Source organism: Notamacropus eugenii, chromosome 3, assembly GCF_028372415.1.
Source record: "Notamacropus eugenii isolate mMacEug1 chromosome 3, mMacEug1.pri_v2, whole genome shotgun sequence".
Taxonomy (NCBI): Eukaryota; Metazoa; Chordata; class Mammalia; order Diprotodontia; family Macropodidae; genus Notamacropus; species Notamacropus eugenii.
Window position 1 is genome coordinate 16,461,996 of NC_092874.1, and position 18,437 is coordinate 16,480,432.

Genomic DNA, 18,437 nt, shown 5'->3' on the forward strand with positions numbered 1-18,437 from the left:
GATCATGTAGTTATATGTTGAAGACCTTATTTCTTAGTTTTTTATTTGCTTGTTAATTGTAAGTATAAAATAATAACAATAAACTCTTTTTTGAAAAAAAGTTTTTGGCCTCATGGAATTTTATAGTTACTTTTTTTTCCTGAGAAACTTTTATCCATTCTTCTTAAAAGAAAAATAAATACCAAGCATTCAGTTTCTCTAGTGATCACTCTAAGAGAATGAGGTGGATGGAGGTCTGTTTAGACACTTCCACTCAAGCTTTCTTTCCAAAAGGAATCAATTACTCTCTTTCTTCATGCATCACTCTTATAAGCTTTTATTGGAATGAACCAGATCCTTGACCTTCCTCACATTTTCATTACTTCTAGAGACAAAACCAACTGCTTTGTCCTTCCCTAATGGAAATCTTGCCCAACTTCTTTAAAGTCCTTTCTGCCCATCATGAGCTCTGTCTTTGACATTATTTCTTCTCCAAAAGTTTCTTGGAACATGTCAAATGTCTCAATTGCAGATGTTAAAGCTTCAAAAGAAAACTGCGTTGGTTATTAATTCTTTGTCCTAAATAAAGGCTATTCATGTTTCAGCCAGCACAAACACCACACTTGTATTGAATACCGTGGTGACAGCAAGATTGGAGGCCAACTCAAGAGCATGGCTGCTGCTATTCCATTTCCTCTTCTGCTTATTCAAGTTACAGAGAAGAATTAGGCTCATTATTTTGAAGTCAATTCTCCTACCTCTTGAGTCCAACACTAGTGAGTACATAGTAAACACTCAATAAACCTCTTTGGTAGATAGAAAGACTGATGAGAGAAAAACTTAGAAGAGAGGTCAAGGCTGGTCGTGTCAATATGAGATAGGTTTCTGAAAGTTGTCCACATGGTGTAGGGCAATGAGAATGTGAAAAATGTAGGACTAAGACTTGGGGAATAACCAAAGTTCAGGGGCAGGTAGAAGACAAAGGAGACTGATTTATAGAGGAGAATACTATGATCATACTAAGATCAGAGATTTACAGCAACCTTAGAGGGCCTCTAGTCCAAACCCTGAATTTTACAGATGGCAATACTGCACCTCAGAGAAGTTAGGTGATTTACTGAAGATCCTGTAGGTTACATGTGACCCACGGTGTCATTTGAGACCAGACAATTTGACTCCAACTCCAGGACTTTGTTTTTCTTATGGTAGGAGGGGTTTAAAGAGGAAACAATGGGTGGCAAAGTCAAAGAGAATGAAGACTGAGAATAATTTGGTTATTAGGAGGTCAGTGGTGACTTTTGAGAGGATATATCTGAAGTGCAGGTAGAATGGGTAGCTATGGGGAGATGGGTCAGGCAGCCCAATGGACAGTGCCAAAGGGGAGAGCTGTGGGGAACCACTGAGTCAAGGAGAGTCTGAAAGCACCCCTGGAGCATTAAAGGGACTCAGATAAGAGGAAAAAGAGGCAGCTTGGTGAAGTGGATAAAGAGTTGATCTTGGAGCCAAGATGACCCAGGTGGAAGTGAGTCCTGCTTCTGACACATACTGGCTGCGTGACCCAGGAAGGCAACATGTAAAAAATAAGGAAAAGAGATTTTTAAACATCCACACTGTAGAAGGGATTCTGGGTCAGGCCCAACGAATAGTTGGAGTAGACAGCCTTTGGAGGTCCCTTCGAACTCTGAGATTCTCAGATTCTGTGACAGTCTTGCTCTGTCACTAAGTTACTGTGTGATCTTCAGCAAGTCACTTCTCTTCTCTGAACCATAGCTTCCTTAGCTGCAAAACATAGTGTTGGACTCAATGATTTCTAAGATCCTTTCCATGTGTGACTGATTCCATGAGTCTATTTACCGGACAACTAAGTCTCTCCTTAGCACCGCAGAGAGCTGTTAATGTGGCATCTGCCCTCAAGGATGACTGGAGTGGGGTGGGATGGGAGAAACATGTATGGAAAAATGAGAGAATGAGGTTGATCCTAAATTCGATATATGGACTGGACAAAAATGCAGATGAGACAACAAAGAGCTAAGTGTGACCTCACACATGTCAATTCCTTCTCTGGGACTCAGCTTGATAATAAAATAATAGCATTTATATGGCTTGCAAATCACTTTACAAATTACATCTCATTTTTATGCTCATGACAATCCTGGAAGGGAGGTGACATTATCATCCCTGTTTTTCAGATGAGTCAGTTGAGGCAGACAGAAATCAGGTGCCTAGGGTCACACAACTAGTTAGTGTCTGAGGCTGGATGTGAACTCAGGTCTTCCTGACTCCAGGTCCAGCACTATCTACTACAGAACCTCACTGCCTCATTTGTACAAAGAGGTTGAACTTCCTGGCTTCTGAGGTCCCTGCCAGGTCCAGAACTATGATGAAGCCATTTAACATCTCAGAGTCTCAGTTTACTCATGTATAAAATAAAGGATTTAGACTAGATGGCCTCTGGGGTCCAGCTTTAGATCTGGGATCCTTTGAAAGTAGACTGCAGTCTCTCAAAGCTGGGTCACATATCTGATGCCTTTCTGGTCTGGTGTAGGACCTGTCAGAAGCTGCATCATGAGAGTGGGGGAGATAGGCTTCTGATCCAAGGGACTGGGGAGAATGGATAGGTCCAGCTCAGCTCATGTTAATCCTCATGTTTCCTGAGCTTCCTTCTATCAATGTTGAGTCAGAAACAACAAACCCCAGACTAACCCAATAAGACCAGGACCAACTTCTTTTACCTTTTGTTTTCTTCAGAACAGTTGTTTCATATGGCCCCGTGGGTATGGTAGCAGGAAAAGGCTGGTGGGTACTCGCAGCAAGGCCAGAGTTCATGTCCTTTGGGGAGGTGAAGCTTGGGAACATGGCGCACCGAGAGATGTGGGTCTGATAGGGGTGTCCAACTGGAAAGCCCACGCACAGTGGCCTTAGGGTTAGTTTCAGCAAAAAAGAGGAGAGGGGATCAAAACAGAATGGAAATGAATACATTGATATTAGGCCTGCTGTTGGCCTGGAATGGACTGGCCTTTGTAGTCATAGGTTCTGATAACCAGCATAAATTAAGGAAAAATCATTCGTCCTTGAACTGGACTGTGTTCACTAGTTCTGTTCTGTTCAACACAACTAGCAAACATTGATGAAGCCTCTGTTGGATGCAAGGGTCTGCAGCCTGGCAATGAGGACAAAGACACAAAAGGGGCAGGGGCAATGCCTGCCCTCAAGGAGCTCACATTCACGCACACACACATGTGCATGTGCGTGTCTGTGCGTGTGTGTGTGTGTGTGTGTAGATTTACAACATGTACCCAGGGAAGTAAATCTAGTACCTACACAGAGTAACTCAAGGCTTCCTGGAGGGAGAAAGCATTAATAAGTGCAGAGAGATCAAGGCAAAAAGAACCTCGTTTTATTTAACAAGAATGCTGTAGATTTGGGCTGCTACAACTTGCACAATGGTACATGGGAAGAAAATGAAATGGTAGCCCGGGGGGAGGGAGGCAGGGAGGTGGCCACACTTGTGTTTTCTCTTGAAAAATGACAATCATTAGTGGAAACAGAAACAAGCCAAAGGGAGAAAGGCCTTTGTTCTAACAGCCTTAATATTCTTCCCAAATCTGCCTCTCGCTGTGGCCAAGACTGGCTACAGAAGAAAATGGAGGCCGTTTACTGTGAGCTTCCTCAGGTGCCTTCTGCCCCTCTCTCCTCCTTCCCTTCTGTCCCCCATGATGAAGTGGACTTACCCCAACCAAAGCCAGCCCTTCCACCTGCTCAAGCCGAACCATTCCTCCTGTCTCCAGCAATCCCTCTGCCGTCCCCTCGATTTTCACTTCCATCTCTCCCTCAGTACTGGCTCATTTCCTGCTGCCTACAGAGATGCTCATGTCTCTCCTATTCTGAAAAAGCCCTTCCTTGATCATCCCATTCCCAGTAACCATCAATATATATATATCTCTTCTGCCCTTTGTAGCTAAACTCCTTGAAGTAGCATCTACATCAGTGCCTCCACTTCCTCTCCTCTCTCTTTCTTCTCACATCTTTACAGTCTGGCTTCTGAACTCATCCTTCCACTAACATGGCCCTCTCTAAAGTTACCACTAACCTCATAATTGCCAAATCCAATGGCCTTTTCTAAACACTTATTCTCCTTGAATGCTCTGCATCCTTGGGCACTGATGATCCCCTTTCCCCTTCTCTTCACTGTAGGTCTTCAGGACTCCCCTTCCTGCTGGCTCTCCTCCCTCTCTGACAGCTCCTTCTCCATCTCCTTTGCTGGACCCTCACCCAGATCACACCCTCTAGTCAGGTGTCCCCCTTCTGTCCTGGGACCTTTTCTCTTCTCTCTCCATAGTACTTCACTTGGTAATCTCATCAGCTCTCATGGAAATTATCAACTCTTACTGATGACTCAAATCCACCTTTCCTGTCCTAGCCTTTCTGCTAACCTCCCATCTCCCACCTCCAACTGCTTTTCAGACATCTTGAGCTGGATGTCTAGGAGAATCTTAAACTCACTGTGTCCAAGACAGAACTCGCTATCTTTTCCCTAAATGTTCCCTGCTTCTTGCCTTCTCTGTTACTGTAGAGGACATTGTTATCCTTCCAGTCTCTAATGCTCACAACCTGGACTCCTCACTGTCTCACACCTATGTCCAAACCATTGTCAAGGCTAATTATTTCTACCTTGGCAGCATCTCTCCAATATGCCTCCTTCTCTCCTCCAGTATAGCCATCCCTCTGATGCAGGCCCTCATCACCTTCCACCTGGACCATTGTAACAGCCAGCTGGAGGGGCGGAGGGGAGCAGTCTGCCTATCTCAAGCTTCTTCGCATTCCAGACCATCCTTCATCTCCCAAATGATTTTTCTAAAGTGCTGGTCCAGTTAAGTTACCCCACCACTCAATGAACTCCTATCACCTCAAGGATCAAACCAAAATGCTCTGCTTGACATTCAAAGTCCTTCCCAACCTAACCCCCTCCTCCCTTTCCAGTCTTACAAACTCACTCCCTGATATGTGCTCTCTGCTCCAGTGACCCTGGCCTCCTAGCTCTGCCATGAATAAGACACTAAGGCACTGCATCTCATGAAAATACTCAAAACACTTTCTCTGACTGTCCCCCAGGCCTGGAGCACTCTCCCTTTTCTTCTCTGACCACTGGTCTCCCTGGCTTTCTCAGAATTCTAGGACCCTCCCTCTGTTCATTATATCCTTTTAGTCCTGTATATAATTTGTTCTTTGTCTATGTGTTGTGGCCCTCACTAGGCTGTGAGCTCCTCTAGGTCAGGGACAGTCTTTTACCCCTTTTTGTATCCCCAGTGCTTAGCACAGGGCCTGGCCCACAGCAGCACCCAATGCTAGTTTTTTGGTCGATTGTGAATGAAGGGAAATCCACTGCCTCCCATGCCCCTGATGGTTAGTCTCTAGCCTTAGCCTGCCCTGAGAGCTTCTTAGAGATATTGCCATTTTATGAAAGAGAAATTGGAAAAACTCCTGGTAGGGAGATGTCTGTGGAACTTGTCAGCACTATGTGCAGAATGCTAAAAAGAAGGACCGTCTGCCTGAGAAAAACAGTCCAGTTTTTCCATGTTGATGCTGTTTACTCTTGTTAATTGCAGATAAGAAGAGTCTTGAAAATATTATGATTGGCTGCTCAAAATGATTTTTTTTTAACTCTATAGACCTTAATTTTAGGGCTCTTTAAAATGTGCACTGACTGTGTCAAAAAGCACTTTACCAAAAAGGGAAAATTCGATTTTCCTTTGGTTGGACACTTAATGGGAGGAAAATCACGTAGAGTGTTAAATAAAGGCTTTCTGAAAAAAGGGCCCCCTCTCCCTCTCCATGCATATAACTGCCCCCAGGCTGCCCCCCTCCCCCCTGTAGAGCAGGGGCTGCCTGGTAAGTTACCCAGCATTCTGGATTCCAGGTGGGCAGGAGAATACTCACTCTATTTTGGTACTGAGTGGTTTAGGAATCCTGAAAGGAAAAAAAAAGAAAATAGAATAACATGACATTAAAGAATGAATTTAAAGGGAAATTTTTAAGGCTATTTAGGAAATAAATGGATCTTTAAAAATCAAAGAACAAAAACCAGACAAGTGCATTACACCAAACAGTCGGTATCTCCCAGAGTCTATTTGCTGGTGGCTCTGAGGCTAAGCTTTGCCTGTCAGCTCTCCTCCCCTGGCTTCCATTCTAACTGGGCAGTGCTTCCAAGGATGATCCACCATCCACTCTGAAGACAGAGTCTGGTGGCTACCTTTGTTCCCTGAGATAATCACACTCTGGCTTCTGGCCATCTCTGGTTTTATTATCTGCCAGGACTCTCATACTGTGCTGGGGACTTGGAAATCCTGTGATAGCGTGGGCCTCGCCCAGCTTCATGACCTCAAAGGAACCTGTGTGAGCCTTTGCCCCACTGGAGAGGAGCTGTGAAGGTACCTACGTCATCAAGTACTATCCCTCATCTCTAGATGGTGCAATGGATATCAGTAGTACATGCTGATCTGGGAGGCTTCACTCCCCGCCCCCAGGCCCAACCAGATCAGCCCAAAGTTGGCCCAGCCAAAGGTTCTGGAGCTTTGTTTATATTCTAGGAAATCTGGCATGGTTATTGACCTGATCCCTATACCTCTCATTTATAAATGGTTTTATTTAAGGTTTGTAAATTTGATTGGCAAGACCATCCTGGGAACTGGGAGCCCTTAGTACTCTCATTTTACAGATGAGAAAATTCATCTGATGTCTGGAGGAAGAAAGGGACTTGCCCAGGGTCACCCAGTTAGTAAACCTAGGGGATTAGGGAACCTAAGGGTCCTTTCCTTACTTCAGACCTAGGACTCAGCCCACTATATTGGCAGCCTACTGCATTTGGACTTTAGCTCAGTAACAAGGATGAATCTGTGTAAATACCTATAGGATTGGGAGACATGGAAACGGGGGTTAAGGTTTATTTGTCTGTTTCCAGATTTTAAAATGAGTTGAGCTCCTTTTTCTTAAACAAATAGACACCAACACACATACAGACACACAGACATAGTCACAGAGACACAGACAGACAGACACACAGAATTTCTTTGAAAAAAAAATAAAACCAACCCAAGATAAAACTCTCTTGCTAAGTTTGACCTTAAACGTAGTAGCATGAAAAAGGTTAATTGAACTTGGAGTCAGAGGATTTGGATGCGAATCTTTATCTTTGCCCCTGTTGACCCGAAAACTTGGTTAAAGAAAAGGCAACAGGCTAAATGCATACATTTTATAATTCAATTAATTAATCAATTCCCTATTAAAGAAAACGGTAACATAATGCATTATGGAGTCAGAAATGTTCTGGCTACCGATACAAAGAATTGGGCAGCCTTAAGTATGTTTTAGGACAAAGAAGTATTCTGTGTCCGTCAGATTTATGATCTCCATGAGTGATTAACTAGACCATTAGAAAGGAATTTCTTAATTGCATAGGTTGTAAATACAATAAAATTACAGAGTTTGACAAAGTTTCACATAGAAATTATGACCCAAGATGTCTGTGTTTTCTTTACCATTAACATGCCATAACATAGTATATGTCTACAAATATTAAGATATGGAAAACGTCCCATTATTCAAGATAGTGTCTTAGGTTAAAGGTCTCTTAAGGAATGTTAAGTCAGTCCTGGCTGGCTTTTGTTGACATAGGAAGAGGCATTCTCTGAGTTTGCTTCAGAGAGAAGCAAGAGATTATTCCAAAATTTTATATTAAACATTATTACCCCCTAGCACTTTCATGAGCTTGTCCCTGTCACATGCCCAGTGACGCCATCTCCTTGCTGTCCCTTCATCTCCCGACTCTCCCAACTGGATGTCCCCCTTGTTTGGAACTTCTTCTCCTCTTCACCTTCTGGCTCTTTTCAAGTCTCAGCTAGATTCCTACCTTCCACAAGAAGCCTTTTTCAGTTCTCCTTGACGTTGCTGCCTTCCCTCTGAGACTTCTCTTATTCTGTCCTAAATATAGCTTGTTGGATATAGTTCTTTGCATACTGACTTCCCTACTCAGGGCTGCACTGGTATAATGAATATTTTACACCCAGCTTGGGAGGGGGGAGGACTGGTGACTTATTGTCAAGTTTAATTTCCACCACTTCCTTAAGTCTAGACAATCAACAAAACAATAAATCAAGCCTTGATTTGTTGCTTTTGTCAGTTTCAGAGGTGTAAATGCTCCCATTGATAACTTAACAATGGACTCTCTGGTTCCAGCCGTGCCCCCACTGGACTGAGTTCCCTGAGGGCAAAGACTTATTTTATTTTGTCCTTTGTATCTCTGGTACTTAGCACAATGTCTGGCACATAGCACAATCAATGCTGCCTAACTGTATCTTCCATATTCTCTCTTTGGGCCTCAGTTTCCTTAGCTATAAAAGTAGGGGAATCAGACCTCAATGACCTTCAAAGTCCCTTCTATCTCTAAATCCACAGGATCTTATGACAGTCATTGCAGAGGCTTATTAAGATTAAATATGGTCTGGATCTGTGGTTTTGTGGTGATAGGATAGAGGAAAATTCTCCTTCAGAGTATAATAAAAAGCAGTTTTACAACTTATTTTAGAGTAGCTTGGAGTAGTAAGAAGTTAAGGGACTTGCCCAGGGTGACAGAGTCAGGACACATTAATGGTAAGACTTAAACCTGGGCTTTCTGACCTCATTGAGACTAGCCCAGGGAACCACTCTGCCTTGCCAGGTTCAATACACATTCTCTAAAAGCAGAAGAAATGCACCAGTATTTAGAGGGAAATAATACTAACTGACATTCACATGACAATTTAACGTGCAGAGTGTTTTAAATACATGTTCCCACTGAGCTTTTCCCAAGGTCATTACTCCAGGGCTTGTTTTTCTTATTTTACAGATCAGGAAACTGAGGACCAGAGACTTATCCATGGTCACACAGGTACTAAGTGCCAAAGAAGGGATTTGAATCCAGGTCTTGTAGCACTCTCTCACTAAACCACAGAGCTTCTCTGTAAAGCATCCTTTCATTTATAAATATACTATATTCTCATTTTGTTTGCACATTCAAATGGCAAGTTTATCTTGGCTCTGTTGGTTTTCTATTCCTTCTGTGATTCGGATGTAGGAAGCTCCCGGTAAGGAAACTCCCTTTGGCTATGTTACTATCCAAGAAAATCTCTTTAAAATACTTGGGCTAGGCTGGCAAATCAAATTGAAAATAAATTGAATGCTATCCTTTGGCTAAATACCCAAAGCACATAACAAACTCCCTGAATGATGGACTGTAGCCCACAGAGGCTCAGACAGCCCATTTCCTGAACCTAAACCAGCTCATCAATTTTCCTGTCCTGCTGTGAGACTATACATCTGCTTTGCAAGAACCAGATTTTCAAGCATCCCAGCATCTCTGAAAAAGGTAGCAGGACCCGTTGCCTATTGTACGTGCTTCTGCTGTCCTCTAGTGGCCGATCTTGGCATTAACATTTCAATTTCTCAAAATAGTTATGAAAGATGTTCCAAGTAAAAAATAAATGGACGCTTTACCCTAGAACTTTAGAATATCCAGGGTGGGAAGACCTTTGGTCAAATCAGGGAGATTCTAGATTTAAAAGATGTGCAAATGCTAGCACTACACATTCGTTCTGCTAGAAGGTAGAAGGCAAGGTATGTATATATAAACATGCATACATTTAAGCTGTGAAAGATTAAACTCACACCAAGAGTTTTGGGACACTCTGCATATGAAAAGTAAATAATAAAAAGGATAATACTATTTATTTACTAGTGTGGAGTATCAACCTATGGAATTTGCTAGACCTATGAAATCACAATTTAGCTACCTCCCCCATAATAATTTTATTTCTATTTCTGTGTTCAATCAAGTCTTCCTGTATGGTGAGCTCTTCCCTGCAATTTACCATAAAACGGTTTACTTTTATGCATATGGATATGCATATGGCATGCCACACACACCCTAACATGTTGTGTATAAAAACAGAAAAAAGTCTCTACAAGACAAGGCTGAAAGAAACCAGAATATTTGGGCTGGATAAGGAAAGGATGAGACACCTATTTCTTCAAGGAGGCAGTGACTGCTGCTGGGGGCTATTAGTATAAAATGAAGCAGATAGTCAACAATCGTTTATAAAGCGTTCACTATGAGCCTTTGGTCCCTGAGATAATCACTCCCTGGCTTCTCCTCATCTCTGGTTTATTGATGCTTGCCAGGGCTCATTCTGTGCTGGGGACTTGGAAATTCTGTGACATCTTGGGCCTGGCTCAACTTAAAGGAGCCTCTCTGATCAGGCACCTATCTGTTGTGCCACATGGTAGAGATACAAAGAAGGGAAGACACTGTTCCTTGTCTTCAGAAAGCTTACAGGCTAATTAGAGAGACCAACTCATAAATAACTGGGCTCATATACAAGACATGCATGCACAGGATAAATTAGACACTCTTAGGTCAGACACAAAGAAGGACTTTCTATCAGCAGGATTTGTGATATGTTGGAATTATAGCGTTTGCTCCACAATTCATCTCCTATCTGAGATGGATTCAGCCTAACTTGGGAGAATCCTAGCAGACTAGAATTGGAAGACAGTGAAGTCCTCACCTGCTCCCTCGGGTCTCACATGAAGAGATGACAGAACAAGGTCTAGGACCCAGGTTCCCTGACCCCCAGTTGGGCTTTCCTGTTCCCGTACCAGAAATGACCAGGATAAAAGCCCTCTGACCAGTAATCCAAGCTCCTCACCTGCGACTCCCAAGCTATTTTCTGATGACTGTAAATGATTCTGCTTTATTAGCTTTCTACTTAGCAGCTCTTTCAAAGATTCCCTTTCCTAGTCATCACGTTTGGATCTTCTAGAAGAACAGGAAACATTGGATCTATGCAGTGATCCTCCCACCCCCTCCCTATCCCCCCAAAAAGGTCACGGGATCTCATAGCTGATTGAAACTTACAAGGAGTCATTATCATAAAGATTACTCTTCCTGTTCTGTGTCAGGTGATAGAACTGTCGCATGGGAATTCCTCTGAAAAGAAAGAAAGATTTGTTTAATTTTAGGGTCCAATCCACAAGGAGTCCTTCTAGTAATCCTTGGAGAAGAAACCCACCCAAACTCAAGAAAATGTTCATTTCAATTCAACCAACATTAAGTATCTAGGAGGTGCCAGGCACTGCACTGGGGGCTTAATATCCAAAGACAAAAGAGTTCCCTGATCTCAAGGAAGTTACATTCCACTGGGGGATTGGCGCAGTGATATATGCCATGAAGGCAAAAGTTTCTGGAAATCTGAACAATGATATGCCATTTTAGAGCAGGGACAATCTAGAAAGTACAATTTTCTATCACTTGGTCTATGGTGGGTTTTACATTTTCTCTGAGTTTATATTTGCAGGATAAAAGCTAATGGGTAAATGAGTTTTGATTGTGCTTACAGTTCCTTCATTTCCAAATGTGCAAGTGAATTGTTTTTAAAGCAGTGATTTTTTTTATCATTATTTTTTCCAGAAATTTAGCAACTTGGCATCTAAATCCACAAAATCACAGTGTCATAGATCTAAAGATGGAAGGAATCTTGCAGGTCTTATCTTGCCCCACCCAAACTTTTGACAGCAAAAGAAACTGAGGCCCAGAGAAGGTTCAGTGACTTGCCCAAAGTCATTTGCCTAAGGAATTAAGTAGCAGAGTAGTCCTTGAACCATGGTCCTTTGCCTCCAAATCCAAAGCTCTTTCCATGTACCATGTACCATGTACCACATGCCATGTATCACGTACCACATGCCATGTACCATGCTGACTTCACTGCATTATGCTTAACTTCTTTTTTTCAAAGATTTTTGCTCATTAGGAATAAAGTATGGCAGGATCCACCAGGAGCTAATCCCCATAAGAAGACTATGTTTGACATCCAGCAGGGTTGGATAATGAGATTTTCTTTAGCCGGCAGCCCCTCAGTGTGCAGAAGCTCTCTCAGAGATACTGCCCATGTTCTGTCATGGTTCCCCAGCCTGATCATAAAGGTGGAGGATGGCTTTGGTTCTCTGAAGTCTTGGGGGTAAGAGGGGCCGGGGAGAATTCCCATAACTTTATTGTATAAAAGGAGACTCAGTTCCTGCATCCCATCCAGCATCTGTGGCTCATCCCATGAGGATGGAAGCTTCTTTAGAGAAGAGATGATTTCAATCTTTGCATCTTCAGCGCCTGGTCGAGGGTTAGGCACACAGTAGGCATCTAACAAATTCTTGTTAACAGATCCATCCCTTGAGCAATAAAGTCTATTCCGTGTATGCCCAGAGTATAGGATGTTGATTCGGTGCCTTTAAGCTCTCACAGCTAAGTATGAAGTAAGCCCTTTCCTTTGGAGAATGGATACCAGGAGGAACCGCATTTATCATTCCTTCTTTCTTTGAGAAGCATCTGGACCCTGACTATGGCCCAGTCAATCCCAGTGCTCACGATTTGTGGGGGATGAAAGAAAAAGTCATATTTGTCATCCCCCTTGACAACGGGCCAAAGTCCATCCCCTCACACTGGAAGGACATTTCAATGAGCATTTTTATTCATTGAATACAATGATCAGTAAATTGCCAAAGCACCAGGGATTTGATGGGATTTTCATATAGAGACAATTCGATCAGTTCAGTGGTTAAAAAACAACAAAATAAAAAAACCCAAACCCCCAAATCAGTCTCTTTGCTACACTTCCTAATCCCCAGTGCACCTGAGAGAGCTCCTTTGTGCCCAGGTTATAGCTGCCATCCCTTCTGCAGCTCATGCCTGAACCTGGGCCGCCCCCCGCCCCGGGGCAGGGCAAGGGGAGAGGGGGAAGGGGCAGGGCAGTTCTAGGCATACTCCCCTCTAAGAGATGTCCACTGTTACATATGTATCACTGTGTCCCCTTTTCCAGATGGGGAAACTGAGACAACACTAGAAGAGGTATAAGCTATACAAGCTGTGCTGGAGCCAGCTCACACTGGCTCTGGGGAGCTGATTGTTAAATATTTAGTGTGAACATTTTGTGCCTTGGAAATCAGCAAATACTATAAATCAGGGCTTGACTTATTATTTTGTTGATTGTCTAGACTTAAGAAAGTGATGGAGAAAAATAATGCAGATTAAACATCATAGTGTGTCCTTTTGGAGAGGTGATTGTAAAATATTTGCCAACACAGCCCTGGCTGTAGAGATTAGTAGGTGCCAGGCCTCCTGCCTCTCACTATGAGTAGGGATGATTTCTTTAATAAAAAAGAATATTTTTAACATTCTTTTCAAAATTTTTTTAAGTTCCAAACTCTCTCCTTCCCTTCACCCGCTGAGATGGCAAGCAACAGGATATTAATTATGCGTGTGAGATCATGCAAAACACATTATGGAAGATGTTTTTAATAAACCAATTAAGATGCAGAGAATATGAGTTCTTTTTTTTAAAAAGTTACCACCAATTCCATCCTCAAGAGCATGAAGGCCCTGGAAAAGAAGGAAGACTGATCATAGAGTTCGGATCAAGGGGAGCAGAGACATTGGAAACCCAAGAATGAGGAAGACCCCTTGGGTGTGGGAAGGATTCTCTGAGGAGGCACAAAGGGGACATATGGATGGGATGGATGAGCTGCAATGCATACCACTGGAGGGAGGGCACACCTCAGGGAGTTCCTGGGAAGCACTGATGAATAACTCATTAATACTGTCCTCTACCCATTGAAAACCCTGCTGGTTGCTGTTCTGCATGGGTCATCACTGAAGGTGCTTTAGAGAAGCCAGCATAGGTCTACAGCTCCATCTAGGCTTACATGACCTTCAGACTTAGAGCAGATCATGACTTTAGGTCACATACTAGGACAGATGAAACCACCTTAGGCCAAAGTTTAATCACTGATATTTTTATCATAAAGAATTTATCCTATTCAGCATCAAAAAGTCTAATAAACAGGGGTGGAAACACCAGATCAGCGAAGTCTAGTTTGGTTTTACATACTGACCCCACAAAGACATGAATCTACTTCATAGATGACTTCACTTTCCAGCGCACAGAACTGGGGAGTTTTCTTAGGCCCCATTTTAGACAATACGAGAGGGTTTTATTTAGGGATATACTTAATTCTACAGGAGCCAGCTCTCCATGAGTTGCATAGCTTTTTCCAGTCTGTAGAAACTGGAATATTAAACTTGGATTGCAGAAATGAGACACTCAACAGTTCCCAGACACAAAGAATAAATATGTCTGTCTCCTTAAAAATGAGAACATGACAGTGAGTCATTCTGGAGAGAAAGTATTGAGGTCAACCCTGGCTTTCTGAGATGTTAGACTTGCCTGAATGGCACCAGGAATACCAGGAAGGGGCATCATCTGGGATGCAGCTTGAGGCGGGGGGATAAAAGGGACATGGGGACAGCTGAAGGGTATCTATATTAATGCAAGTATAGCCATTAAGGGGAAAAATGGGATTTCCTGGGGAGAGGCTGGACAGAGGAGGAAAGAAGCAAGGCTGATGGTTCAACAACTCACAGGAGGAATGCTTTGTACTTATCTCAGGGACACATGATCTCTTTGGGGACTCTATCCAACCCCCATCAGCTTACGTAGATCATACTGGATGATGCTGTGTGCTGCAGATGTATTTGTAGTTCAGTTGTTTCAGTCATGTCTGACTCTCCACGGTCCCATTTGAAATTTTTTGGTAGAGATAATGGAGTGATTTGCCATTTCCTTTTCCAGCTCATTTTACAGATGAGGAAACTGAGGCAAATAGGGTTAAATGACTTGCCCAGGGTCACACAGCTAGTAAGTGTTTGAGGTCAGATTTGAACTAAGGAAGATGAGTCATCTTGACTCCAGGTCCAGCGCTCTGTGTACCAAGGCACCACCTTTGTTGCCCATGCTAAGGGGAGGAGGCCAGATTCCGCCTATGTCATTATTCAGATATCAAATATCACCATTACCCCAAGCTTAGTCCTTTCCCCTTTTTGTTCCAGTCATTTCTTGTATTCTGTATTATTTCATTTGAGATGGATTTGGGAGAGGGCAGAGAAGGGAGGAAACAATTAAGTAGAACCAAAGGAGCAAACCCCATAAAAGCCATACTTACCTTGGGCACGGGGCTCCACCAAAGCCATAATGCTTGTGTCCTTTGCTGAAGAGGCGTGGAGGCTCCGATTTTGGTCTGTGTTCTTCTGGCAGTGAAATTGGTAGGAGAGCACCATATTCTCGTTCTCTTCCCCACGGGATACTATGTACTTGATTTGATTTCCTGAATTCCTGATATCTGTATGTAAAGAAAGCACTTTTTTAAAAAAAAAAGTAGTATGAAAATGATATTGATTTCACCAATGTTATCATTGTTTAAATTTCTCAATGCCTAGAAGTCTGGGTCACTGTTGGGTGAGGGGACAGTGGTCTGGTTGTTACAGACAGAGGCTATAGAAGGGAGGGTGTGACTGAGATGCCAGGAGGGTGTCTAGAGGTGTCAGGAATTAGGCAGATTGTTAGAGTGCGTGGCAAAGGTGATGACTAAAAGCCACCTGGGGAGACAAGTATTAGAATGTAATAGGGATTCAATATAGGGGACAGGTTGGGTATTTTTTGGTGAGAATGGTGGATGAATGAGGATGTGAGGAAATGGAGAGTGGGGGGTGATACACTCCCAATGGCTCTCCTTCCTCTGGAGGTCATCATGATGTGGAGGGTTGTGATGGCAAGCAAAGTAGGATCTTTTGCTGTTTCTGTTTTAGTATAATCAGGTGCCTCTGATTGAATCTTGCCTTTCTCAACCAAGAGTCTTGACCAGGAGTAAAGTACAGAAACAAGAGTTTCTTTAACTGAAACACTATATGTACTTGTATTGTTAATTATTTTAAAGTGATTAAAGATCTTCTCCCCCCATTAATGGGCCTGCCCATTAAGGGGAGTTTGATTAGGGAAGATTCCATACCTTTTGTTAATGAGGCACTGGTTCTCAAGGGTTGTGATGCCCTCTGGCTCTAAAAAAGTGTATAAATACTCTGAGGGTGAGGTTTTACTTTGGGGCTTACTGACTGGAAGTGTGTGTTTGGCCATATGAGACTCTGGGAAGCTGCTAAGGAGCCCTTCCCCCCACTATGAAAACCCGGATGTTGGTGCTTCCCTCTCTGGTAACTACGGTCAGACAGTTGGATCTGTCTGTTGATCTGTCAGACATTTGGAAGCATGTCTGTTGACCTTTGATTTCTCCATATTTTCTCTGAAGTTCAGGGTGCTGACTTTTTCCCCTGGACTAAGTAAATGACATATGTGCTTTATCAAAGTGATTGTTGACCATTCAAAAGTTGCCTTTCCTTTTATAAATGCAGATCTAAAAGCTTGTGGCAGCAAGTCTCCCTGTGTATATCGGGGTGCTTACTGTTACAAGGGAATGTGGGGGAGGGGAGTAAGACGGATCCCTTCAGTGGAGGCTTATTATCATGGCTAACTTTCCTCTTCCTCCTCTCTCCCCAACAAACACACACACATGTTTATATGCACACACATACATACACATATACACACAACACAAACACACTCATATACATAAACTCACAGCACACAAATATACATGCACACACATGCACATACACACATATATGCACAACACAAAAAAGCCACACATGCACACATACATATATACATGGACATACATGCAGCATTTACCCCAGGAGTGCACAATGATGACATTTTGTCTAAAACAATTAATAGGAACTAAGGCTATGGTTCAGTTCCCTTGGGTTTCCCATTTCCCAAGCAGTCCACAGCCTAGCAGGGAACTGGAATAGAAGTTTTGGAGCAGCAGAGACTACAGCACTATTTCTACCTCCGTTGTTGGCCCAGTGGGAAGGGAAAAAACTCCCCAAAGCCTCCAAGAGTCTCTTCCGCATTTGGAGAGAACAATAATTACCTGCCCTTGAGATCTGCCTTGGATCCAACCCCTTGATGTCTTGTGAAACATTCCTACCTCCTGAGATGTCTCCTTCCCCAGAAAGCCCCACCCTCACAGTATATCACTCAGGGGACACTTGGAAGAAATTGCCTTTGCCAGTGAGAGTGCTGGAAAGTCCAGCACCTTTCAGAGATGCCTGGGATGCTGATGAGTCAAGAGTCTAATCCAGTCACACAGCTATCATGTCTCAGAGGCAGGGCTTGAACTCAGGCCTTCTTGACACAAAGGCAGACCTTTAACTGAAAGTTCCCTCCTGTCCTGTCCTGTCCTCCCCTCCCCTCCCCTCCCCTCCTCCTATTTTTTCTCTCTTCTCCTTCTCCTCCTCTTGTTCTCCTTCTTCTCTTTTCCTCCCTCCTCCTCCCTTTCTCTCTATCCCTGTCTGTCTCTGTCTCTCTCCCCCACTTCCCTTTACATAAATGCAGTGCAAATCATAGGGAGCATCAATAGACTGATGGTCACAAGAAATAAAAAGTCCTGCTCACTCCATACTGAGCAGGCCGGGCCACCCATGAGGGATGTGCTGACTCAGCCTAATGACTATAACTGGAACCTGAAGGAGGAAGAAGGGACAAGCCTAGGACTGGGAGGAATGGGGAAAGCTTGTTGCATAGGCATACGTGTGGGCAGAGAAAGAGGCTACTTTCCCCTCTTCTGGGAGGCTCTGGGCTAGCTGGGTTTAAAAGGGATACTTTGATCCTAATACAAGAATTTAGGGTACTTGCTCTGGTTTGTGGGAGCCCAAAGGGCTGGAAATGACCCCATCCTGAGAGAAGGTCACCAGTTTGGGGGGGAAGGGGGTAGAAAGGATGCCCCAGACAAGGATTCAGAAGATTTGAGTTCAAATTATAGCTTTGACAGTTAACTCTTTGTGACCATGTGCTTGATGAGAAACAGAAAGGCACAGCAGAATGGGTGTTGGGTTTGGTGATTCCTGTCTCACCACTGACCAACCAACAAGCATGCGCAGTCCGTGAGGGTACAGACCATCTCATTTCTGTGTTTATGTAGCCAACACCCAGTCCAGTGCCTGGCATATCATAAACACTTGGAAAATCTTAAAGCATGATATAAATGCCACTGTCATCACCATCACCATCACCATCACCATCATCGTCTTCTTTGTTGTCATTTTGTCTGAAATTGTGATGGATGGCTTTCTACTTACAAAGTGCATCTTGTATGGACAGTTGTTTTCCCATTAGCACTTAAGCTCCTCAAAGATGGAGGTCAAGTTCTTTTGCCTTTCTTTGTATCACCAAGGCTTGGCATAGTGCCTGGCACAGAGTTGGTGTTTACTGATTTCTATTGTAGGCAGCTCCCAGTGAGGGAACAGCCTCTATCAGTGGAGATCTGCCACTGTTTGTACCAGAGAATCTCATGAAGTTGCTTAGGGTCACTGGGAGTCAAAGAGATGTATCTAGGGTCACCTAGCCAGGATGGGGCAGAGCTGGTGACTTAACTGTGGGAGCTTGACAGCTATTTTCAAGGATCTGCAGGGATCTCTTGTGTTGGAAGGA

At 43.4% G+C, this 18,437-nt stretch overlaps 1 protein-coding gene across 1 annotated transcript in view; it reads right to left on the bottom strand.

Annotated features, from left to right (window-relative positions):
• Positions 1–18,437, bottom strand: part of SPMIP4 (sperm microtubule inner protein 4) — a 42,355-nt gene that overhangs the window by 17,007 nt on the left and 6,911 nt on the right. The window contains exons 3-6 of the mRNA XM_072650961.1: positions 15,058–15,234; positions 10,928–10,999; positions 5,917–5,946; positions 2,712–2,896 (exon numbers count right to left, since the gene is read on the bottom strand). Coding sequence (XP_072507062.1) covers positions 2,712–2,896; positions 5,917–5,946; positions 10,928–10,999; positions 15,058–15,234 — 464 coding nt within the window. The remainder of the gene's footprint in view (positions 1–2,711; positions 2,897–5,916; positions 5,947–10,927; positions 11,000–15,057; positions 15,235–18,437) is intronic.